Below are 10,431 nucleotides of genomic sequence, written 5' to 3'. Positions count from 1 at the left end.
GGAGAGGCCACAACAGTGAGAGGCCTGCGTACCGCAAAAAAAAAAAAGGAAAACAACCTGATTAAAAATGGTCAGAAGACCTGAATAGACATTCTTCCAAAGAAGACATACACATGGCCATAAGGCACATGAAAAGATGCTCAACATTGCTAATTATTAGAGAAATGCAAATCAAAACCACAATGAGATATCGCCTCACACCAGTCAGGATGACCATCATCAAAAAGAACACAAACAACAAATGTTGGCAAGGATGTGCAGAAAAAGGAACCCTTGTACGCTGATGGTGGGAATGTAAATTGGTGCAACCACTATGGAAAACAGTATGGAGGTTCCTCAGAAAACTAAAAATAGAGCTACCATATGATACAGCAATTCCACTCCTGGGCATATATCCAAAGAAAATGAAAACACTAATTCGAAAAGATACATGAATCCCAATGTTCATAGCAGCATTACTTATGACAGCCAAGATATGGAAGCAACGTAAGTGCCCATCAAGGGATGAATGGATAAAGAGGATGTGATATACATATATATATGTATATATATATATATATATATATATATATATATTTTAGATTCCACATATAAATGATAACATACACTATTTGTGTTTCTCTGTCTGACTTATTTCACTTAGCATAATACCCTCCAGGTCCATCCATATTGTTGTACATGGCAGGAATTTATTCTTTTTTAATGACTGAGTAGTATTCCAATACTACTTGATTTTCTAGAGTCCAGACCTGTGAAAGAATAAATTTCTGTTGTTGTAAGCCACTCAGTTTGTGGAAAATTGTTGCAGGAAGTTTAATATAAAATGAATATAAAATGAAGTATGTTGAGAAATAATGATGAGTTATTATCATAAGTTTGCAGCAATCTGATGTTACAAAAGTCTAATATTATTATTGGACCTGTTAAGTCATATTATCACTTATACTTTATACATATTTATCACTGTTAGACTTATTATTATTGAAGTCATTATTATTTATAGACTTATTTATTATTACTATCTTAATCGAGCAGAATTTGACTGAACTAGGCCAAGAGGTTAGAGGTAAAGAGGCTTAGGAGTCAAACAGAACTGGGTTGAAAACCGCAGCTTTGGGTACATGTTAGCAGTGTGACCTCAGGCAAGTGATTTTGCCTCTCAGAGATTTCCTCATCTGTAAAATGAGGATACCAAACCTTCTTCATCAGGTTACTGTGAAGACTAAGTGAGATCCCTCATTTAAAACCACATAGCCCAGGGCCTGGCACATAGTAAAACCTCAGTAAAAGCCAGCTGACTCTTATGACCGGAGCACATAGTAGTTAATCTCTATCCCACGACCCTGACGATTTCCTTCATTGTACCACCAGTAATCATCTTCTTTCTTTCTTTATTGGCTCTCTTCCCACCAGAATGTAGAATGTGAACCCCATTAGACAGGGGCAGAGTCTCATTTATGGCTGTACATCCAGGACCTAGCACAGAGCCTGGAACATATTTGTGAGATGGGTGGATGAATGAATGAATAGTGAACACCTCGTCTTGTAAGTATTAAATGAAGACACGTTTAATCAATATCTTTCCTTTTATTCCATCTGTAGCTCCAAATAATTGCATTAGGATTCCTCTGCAGTCCTCCTCACCATCAACAGTTTCTCTTGCCTACTGCTTTAAGCCCCTTTGGTAGGAACCTAGCCTCCCTGATATGTAAGATACGGGTGTCCTGGGATCTTCAAAAGTATGGGGCTGAATCCTTGCTGGAGATGATGGACTGTGGAATGTCAGCACCATACCTGGCACATAGTACGGGAATTTCCCCCTCCTCCCACTTGCTCTGTTTATTATTCATTATAGGGCGTGGGGGTGGAGGAGACAAAGGGGCTGAATTGAGGGATGACCGGGAACAATTCGGGGATTAATAAAATCTCTGTGAATATCTTCCTTTTTTTTGGAGTTGGGTTAGACTGGGACACTGCCTGCTTCCAGTGGTACCATCAGATAGGTCGTCACAAAACCAATCTGCATCTCAAGCGATCCAGTCTCCTCTGTATTCCCCACATACCTAGGAGGACACAATGGTTGTGAGTGGGATTTATCAGGGTGTCAGAGAGGGCCGGTGCCATAATAATAAGATGCCCTGAACTGGAGGCTTGGTCAGTTATCTCTGCAAGAGGTGGATCAACATTCTTGGTCCTCATTGCATTGCAGTTCTTGGCCCTCTCTGGGAAAGGGTGACCCGCAGGTAGGGCCTTTCATAGCTCTAGAACCAAGGTGGACCCAACAATTAAATAGGAAAAAGGGCTAGCCAGCCATCCTGAGATCCCAGGAGAGTGATCCATTCTTCCCAGATTTCCTCCAGGTCCTTTAGCTCTGAGCCTGAAGGCTCCGCTTGGCTCCCGTGGTCTCTAGAGAAGGCAGACACTAAGCCATCTTGTTGGGGAGGTTGCCCTGACCTGCAATGAGCCTGTCCCAGGCCTCCTGCCTCCCGCCCACCTTGCCGCCCCTAACAGGGCCTGGCTACCCGACAGACTGTGTGCCGACAGGCGTGGCCAGGTTACCCTCCAGGGCTCAGCGCCAGCACTCAGTGAAAAGGGGTAAGTGTCCAGGCCTCTGGGGCTGGTTCAAGTAAGATGAGAGGATCAAAGACACTCTCCTCCAGGGACTGAAATGATTTCTGACTTGGCTTATTTAAAATTGTGAACGTGACCTCATTAGTGATCAGAGCAGTACAGCTCTCTGGAATGTGGCCCCAGGGTGATTTTCACATCAGCCTCTGTCTCAGTGACTGAGGACCTCGGGACCTCTTTTCCTTCAGGCCCGGGGCCCCTCAGGCACTTCTGCCAGTGGACCAGGCGGTGGTGGGCGGAGGAGCGGACCTCCCCGCTCCGCAGGGCGTAGATGATGGGGTTGACCATGGAGTTGACAAGGCAGAGCAAGGAACAGAAGGCGAAGACCTTCTTGACCTGTTTGCTTAGAGTGGTGGCCAGGCTGTAGACCATGAGGGTCAGTACCGGGAGCCAGCATATGAAGAGCACGGCCAGCAGCACCCCCAAGGTCTTGGCCAACCGCACATCCAGCCTCATCTGGGCCATTCCGAGCACTTGCCTGTCCCGGTGCTCAGCCAAGCTGGCTACATGCTGATGGGCCTTCCAGAGGACATGCGCATAGGTATAGATGATGCCAGAGAAGAGGACAGCAATGAACAGGAGCCAGCCCAGCAGATAGTCATTGGGGATCAGGGGGAAAAGCTCAGAGCAGGGCCTGGGACAGCAAGTCCATCCCATGAGAGGCAGAGAGGAAACCAATGCTGAGAGGACCCACATGATGCCCAGGGTCACCAGTGCCCTCCCACGGGTGAGGAGGGCTTTGTATGTAGGTGGGTAGCGCAGACAGAGGTAGCGGTCAATGGCAGTCAGCAGCAGGCTGCCTACAGAGGCCGTGAAGGTCATAGTCACGCTGCCAATCTTCAGCAGGAAGACAGCTTTGGAATCAACGCCATGGAAGACGTGGAAATTTACAAAGTTCAAGGCAAAGACCACACTTGCCAGAAAGTCAGCCCCAGCCAAGCTGCCGATGAACAGGTACGAGGGCTTCCTGCGGAGCCGGTGTGAGGACAGGATCAGGTAGAGCACCACCAGATTCTCCAGGGCGCTTAGTAGGCCCAGAGAGGTGCACAGCACCGCGATAGCTATCTTTTGGGAACTGCTCAGGATCATGTAATCCTTCATGGGGTTGAAATCCAAGCCATCAGTGGAGCCATTGGCTGCCTGTATCTTCCAGCATATCTCCATGGGTTGGGTCCCTCGGCTTCTGCCGGGCTTACCAAGAAGCCTTTGCTGTAGTACAGTGAGAAGAGAAATGAGTCCTTTTTCGATCAGCGCAATAATGACCTCATACGATCACTGACTGTAGCCAAACACTTTACCTGTGCGATGGATCATATGTTGAAACAGCGATTTACATTGGTTTCTCTCTGTTTTACCCTTTCTTCATCCTAGTGGGATGCTAGGTCTGTACTGGTTGCCTTAGGAGAGGCATGTGGGAATTCAAGAAGCAGAAGTGACCTGCAAACCATATGATCTCACATGTGGAACTGAAAAAAAAAAAAAAAACGAATTCATAGATACATAGAAGAGATTGGTGGTTGCCAAATGCAGGGGTTGGGGTCGGGGGGTGAAATGGGTAAAGGTAGTCAAAGGTACAAGCTTCCAATTAAAAAATAAATAAGTCTTGGGAATGTACGTACAACATGGTGACTGTAGCTACTAATATTGTATTTGAAAGTTGCTAAGAGAATAGATCTTAAAAGTTCTCATCATAAGAAAATAAATTTGCAGCTATGTGTGGTAATGAATGTTAATGACTTATTGTGGTGATCATTTCACCGTATATACAAATATCAAATCATTATGTTGTTGTATACCTGAAACTAACATAACGTTACATGTCAATTGTACCTCAATAAAATAAAACAAGAAATAAAATAAAAGTGACCTGCCTCTTTTGGTCTTTTTAAAAAAACCAGAAAACTACACCTAAGACTTCCCTTTGAAAGTAAGGAAATCTCCAAGGGTCAAAAACAGAGAGAAAATCAAAACCAAGAAAAAATGGAATCCAGAGCGATATGGTGGAGGGTTTTTTGCATTGATGTTTTATTTTGTTTTGTTTGCCAGTTTTGGTAAGTAAGATGCTGAAATTTTGGGGGTTTTTTTGTTTGTTTGTTTGTTTTTTTGCAGTACGCGGGCCTCCCACCGCCGCGGCCTCTCCCGCCGCGGAGCACAGGCTCCGGACGCGCAGGCCCAGCGGCCATGGCCCACGGGCCCAGCCGCCCCGCGGCACGCGGGATCCTCCCAGACCGGGGCACGAACCCGCGCCCCCCGCATCGGCAGGCGGACTCCCAACCACTGCGCCACCAGGGAAGCCCCTGAAGTTTTAACAACTATTTAGGGATGGGAGACAAGACTTGGGTTTCACACCAGTAGGTTTGCCAGATAAACTACAGGAGTCCAGATAAATTTGAATGTCAGATAATGAATCATTCTTAGTATAAGAATGTCCTAAATATTGAGAAAAACAAACAGGGCACCCAAATATTGTATGGGACATTATTAGAAAGCAAACTCTGAGTTTCTCTAGAGGGATATACCCTCGTATCCAGGTCACACAAGATTTCCACATGTAAAGGCCCATGGAATTTGAGCTCACAATGCAAAATTACAAAATGCACAAGGAAACATGAACAAGAGTTAGCAGAAATGTCAGACAGTAGAATTAGACTTCCAAGAATTCATATAATTCTTGGGTTTATGTTATAGAATATGTTTATAAGCTTTTGTTTGTTTGTTTGTTTTGGCTGCGCAGCATGTGGAATCTTAGTTCTGACCAGGGATTGAACCCACGCCCCCTGCATTGGAAGCACGGAGCCTTAATCACTGGACCACCAGGGAAGTCCGAATATGTTTAATATGATTCAACATTAAGGTATCAAAACCATGATTACCTAATGAGAGACTAGGCAGATTTGAAAAAGAATCAAGTAGAGTTTCTGGAAGTGAAAAATGAAGTCATTGAAAACAGTAACCCTTAAGGGTAGGTTAAAGAGCAGAAGAGACTAGCTGAAAAGCTTTGATCTAGAAGGTGGATCTGAAGAAACTTCTCAAAATGCAGCACAAGGAGATAGAGAGATGGGAAATATGAAAGAGAGGTTAAGAGACAGGAAGGATTGAAAGAGAAGGTTTAAAATATATATAACTGGAGTCAAAGAAGGGAAGAATAGAATTGGTGGTGGGCATTGGGGAGGCCATATTCAAAGAGATGCTAGTGAAGAATTGCCCAGAATTCTCCTGGACATGACTCCTCAGATTCAGAAATCACAGTGAACTTTGAGCAGAATTTTTTTTTTAAAACTGAAGTATAGTTGATTTACAATGTTGTGTTAGTTTCAGGTGTACAGCAAAGTGATTCAGTTTATATATATATACGTATATATATATACTTTTTCAGATTCTTTTCCATTATAGGTTATTACAAGATATTGAATATAGTTCCCTGTGCTATACAGTAGGACTTTGTTATTTATCTATTTTATATATAGTCGTGTGTTGAACAGAATTTTAAAAACAAACCAATGGGGGCTTCCCTGGTGGCGCAGTGGTTGAGAGTCCGCCTGCCAATGCAGGGGACACGGGTTCGTGCCCCAGTCCGGGAGGATCCCACGTGCCGCGGAGCGGCTGGGCCTGTGAGCCATGGCCGCTGAGCCTGCGCGTCTGGAGCCTGTGCTCCGCAACGGGGGAGGACACAGCAGTGAGAGGCCCGCGTACCGCAAAAAAAAAAAAACAATGGGAATTCCCTGGTAGTCCAGTGGTTAGGACTTGGCGCTTGCACTGCCAGGGCTGGGGTTCGATCCCCGGTTGGGGAACTAAGATCCCACAAGCCACACGGCAGGGCCAAAACCAAAACCAACCCACCAGCAAAAACCAAACAAACAGAAAAAGAATTCCACATTCACATATAGCATAATAAAACTTCAGAATACCAAAGACAAAGAAAAAATTTAAAACAATCAGAGAGAAAAGGCAAGGGAATCACAATTAAATTTAAAAGCAGATTTTCCAATAGCAGTAATAATGGCCAGAAGATAGAGGGAAAAATCTACACTATCACTCAAAATAAAGAAATACAAGTAGAATTGTCCACTAACAGACTCTCACTGAAGGAAGTCTAAAGCATATGCCATTAGAAGAAGGAAATTTTTCACAGAGGGAAGAACAGAAAGGCAAGCAGGAATTGTGAACAAATAAATTGATAAATGTATGAGTAAATAAAAAATTATGTATAAAGCAACAATAATAATCATATTGATGACTGAGACTGATTTGGAGGGTATAAAAACAAAGTGGAAGTAAAATTGTGAATGACAGTAACACAAGCCAAGAGAGACGAATAGAGTTGAAGCTTTATTTAGGAAGTGAGTAAAGGTGTTGATCTTACTTAGAATTTTAAAAATCAGGCATAATCTCTTACTTGGTTTACTACAATAGCTTCCTAACTGACTCCCTGCTTTTAACCAAGCCTGTCTGATTTCAATACAACAGCCAAGGTGATCCTTTTACAATATGTCAGATCCTTTTCAAATATGTCACTCCTCTGTCCCAGACCCCACGCAGCACCCATTCCATTCAGTGTAAAAGCTAAAGTACTAACAGTGGCCAGAAGGCTGTGTGTGTTCTGGCCCCATTGACTCTCTGACCTCCCTACTAACCATGCTTCCCTTGGTCAACTAGCTTTAGCCACACTGGCTTACTAATGGGTACTTCCCCCCGCCCCCCCACGGGGCCTTTGCATTAGTTGTTCCCTCTTCCAGAACACTCTTTTCTATGCATGGGTCAATCTCACCTTCTTCAAGTTGTGGCTCAGACTTTGCCTTTTCAAAGACATCTACCCTATCATCCTATTTAAAACTGTAGCTCACCCCACCCTCCTGCTGTTCTGGTCCCCCTTACTCTGCTCTATATTTTATTTTTTCCATATCACTAATCACCTTCTAACATATAATTTACCCTACATAATCTTTATTGTTTATTATCTGTTCCACTAGAATTTCAGTTCCATAAGGTCAAGGAACTGACTATTTTGTTCACTGATATAAGAGTTTAGAATAGTTTTTGGAACATAGTAGATACTCAATAAACATTTGTGGAATTGAAGTGAAATTGAATAGTCAGTGATTTTTAGCATTCCTCTCTCAGAAGTTAATAAAGTAAGCAGACAATATACTAATTAATATGATATATAAGATTTGAACATGGAATTAACAAGTTTGATCTAATAGTCATATATGGAACTCAGCACCCAATAACTAGAGAATACTCATTGTTTTCAAGCAAATGTGGACATTTACCAAAACTGGTCTTGTCTTAGGTGAAAAGTAAATTGCAACAAACTTTAAATAATCTGTAACATAAAAACTATGTTCTCTGACCACAGTGCAATTTATTTAGAAATCAAGAACTTAAAAAATATAACTAACAAACTTCACAGGTTTGAAGCGCCTGAATAATTCCTGAGCCAAAAAATCATAAAGGAAATTAGAAAATTCTTAGAATTATAACATATTAAAATGAGTGGGATGCATCTGAGTAGTACTGAAAGGGAAATTTTTTGTTTCTTTGTTTGTTTTGTTTTTGTTTTTTGTTTTTTGTGGTACGCGGGCCTCTCACTGTTGTGGCCTCTCCCGTTGCGGAGCACAGGCTCCGGACGCGCAGGCTCAGCGGCCATGGCTCACGGGCCCAGCCGCTCCGCAGCATGTGGGATCTTCCCGGACCGGGGCACGAACCTGTGTCCCCTGCATCGGCAGGTGGACTCTCAACCACTGCGCCACCAGGGAAGCCCTGAAAGGGAAATTTATAGACCTACATGCTCATATTAGAAAAGAAAAAAGACTCATGAGCTAAACATCCAACTCATGAAATTAGAAAAAGAGCAACAGCAAAAATACAAAGAAGGCAGAAGGCAGAAATAATAAGAGCAGAAACTGATGACATGGTAAAACAACAGAGAATAAGAAGCCCTGACAAAGACCGAAACTAGTTCTTTGAAAAGATCATAAAACAGACAAACCACAGGCAAGATTACTTAAGATGAAGGAGAGAACCTACAAATAAGAAAAATATCAGGCATGAAAGAGAAATGGTCAATAATCCTTTAAAAAGATGTTTAACCTCAGTAGCATTCACAGAAAGGCAAGTTTCACTCCCATCAGATCAGCAAAAAATGAATCTGACAATATCAAGTCCTGGAGAGGATGTGGCGTGCGAACGGTCAGCACTGCAACGGGGGTGTAAGTTGGGGCAAACACTGTGGAGAGCAGTTTGGCAAAATCTAGAGAAGTTGAAGATGAGCCACTGCCCTGAGATGCACCAATTCCGCTCCTGAAAATGTGCCCAAGGAGACATGTACAATCAGCATTTTTGAAATAGCAAAAAAAACCCCACCATCACCACCACCAACAAAAGTCCATCAATTGCAAAATGCATAGATAAATTATAGTACATCCATACACAGAAATAAATGAAACAGTAAAAAATGAACTAGAACTATATGTGTCAACAAGGATAAATGTTAACATCACACCATTGAGCCAAAAGTCCAATCCCTTAGGAGAATGTAGAGGATTTATAGAGTAGATAAAGAGAAGAGAACTCGCGGACAGTGGCAGAGGAACTAGAGAAGCAGGAGGGAGTGCAGGTTTTTTCCCCGGACTAGACTAGAAAGCAATGTCTTGCCTGAGGCAAAGGGAAAAAATGTGTTCCTCTATGTAGACATTTCCCTGTATTCTTTTTTTTTTTTTTTTTTTTTGTGTGGTATTTTTTTTTTTTTTTTTTTTGTGGTATTCGGGCCTCCCTCTGTTGTGGCCTCTCCCGTCACGGAGCACAGGCTCCGGACGCGCAGGCTCAGCGGCCATGGCTCACGGGCCCAGCCGCTCCGCGGCACGTGGGATCCTCCCAGACCGGGGCGCGAACCCGGTTCCCCTGCATCGGCAGGCGGACGCGCAACCACTGCGCCACCAGGGAAGCCCTCCCTGTATTCTTTACTGGCTTTTTTTTTTCCCCTCAAAACATTAAACAAACACTAAAAAGTAGTTATTATTGAAAAATGGAAAAGTAGGTCATTAAAACTCACAACAGTATTTTATAAGGTTTAAATATTTTATTTACACTCAAAACAGAATTTATTATAATTTTTTGGCACCCATTTAAATTTTGTGCCCATGGTGAGGGCCTCACTCTCCTCACCCTACTTCTGGTCTTGCTAGAGGTTATCAGGGAGTGGGAGTTGGGACAAGAGAGTCCTGTGGTTCCCAAGCAGTGGTTTCCCGGTGTGTCTGGGTGAGGAGACCTTCACTGCATTTTCAAGTCTCCCCTCACAGTAACTTCCAGGCTGAGTGTGCTCATTTTAGAGCGGAAGAAGGTTTAGGAATGATATGCTCTCTGGGCTCCCTGTACTCAATTTCCCTATCTAGAAAATGGGGATAATGACGGTAACCCACCATTATAGATAATTCACGTTATAAGGATTAAGTGAATTAATACATAAAATATATTTAGAAGACAGCTCGACACTTCACTGAACGGTTCTTAATTTGGAACCTGCTCAGGATGACCTAGTTATTTAAGAGTTGAGAACTGGGGTTCAACTCCAGTTCTGTCTATACCTGCACCATAAATGTGGTTAGTCTGAATGGAGATATGCCTTGAGTGTAAAATACACACCAGATTTCAAAGACAGTATGGAAAAAAGAAGGTAACATAGCTCATTAGTAACGTTTTTATATTAATTACCAGTCGAAATGATATATTGGGCTAAATAAAAACATTTATTTCACCCTTTTTTTTTTTTGCCCCTTTTTTTTTTTTTATTTATTTATTTAC

The 10,431-nt window shown here is 42.7% G+C and overlaps 1 protein-coding gene across 1 annotated transcript; it reads right to left on the bottom strand.

Annotated features, from left to right (window-relative positions):
• Positions 1 to 1,553: 1,553 nt before the first annotated feature.
• On the bottom strand, positions 1,554 to 3,831 carry CNR2 (cannabinoid receptor 2). Its single transcript, XM_007121095.2, has one exon. The coding sequence runs from the start codon at positions 3,790 to 3,792 to the stop codon at positions 2,713 to 2,715; it is 1,080 nt and encodes a 359-aa protein (XP_007121157.2). The 5' UTR covers positions 3,793 to 3,831; the 3' UTR covers positions 1,554 to 2,712.
• Between the last annotated feature and the right edge of the window lie 6,600 nt (positions 3,832 to 10,431).

Source organism: Physeter macrocephalus, chromosome 3 (assembly GCF_002837175.3).
Source record: "Physeter macrocephalus isolate SW-GA chromosome 3, ASM283717v5, whole genome shotgun sequence".
Taxonomy (NCBI): domain Eukaryota; kingdom Metazoa; phylum Chordata; class Mammalia; order Artiodactyla; family Physeteridae; genus Physeter; species Physeter macrocephalus.
The sequence above is the reverse complement of the archived record's forward strand: the minus strand, read 5'-3'. Positions and strand labels throughout refer to the sequence as shown.

Bases quoted from the DNA above. Each gene is read 5' to 3' on its own strand.
- CNR2 (XM_007121095.2), bottom strand. From the start codon at position 3,792: ATGGAGATATGCTGGAAGATACAGGCAGCCAATGGCTCCACTGATGGC.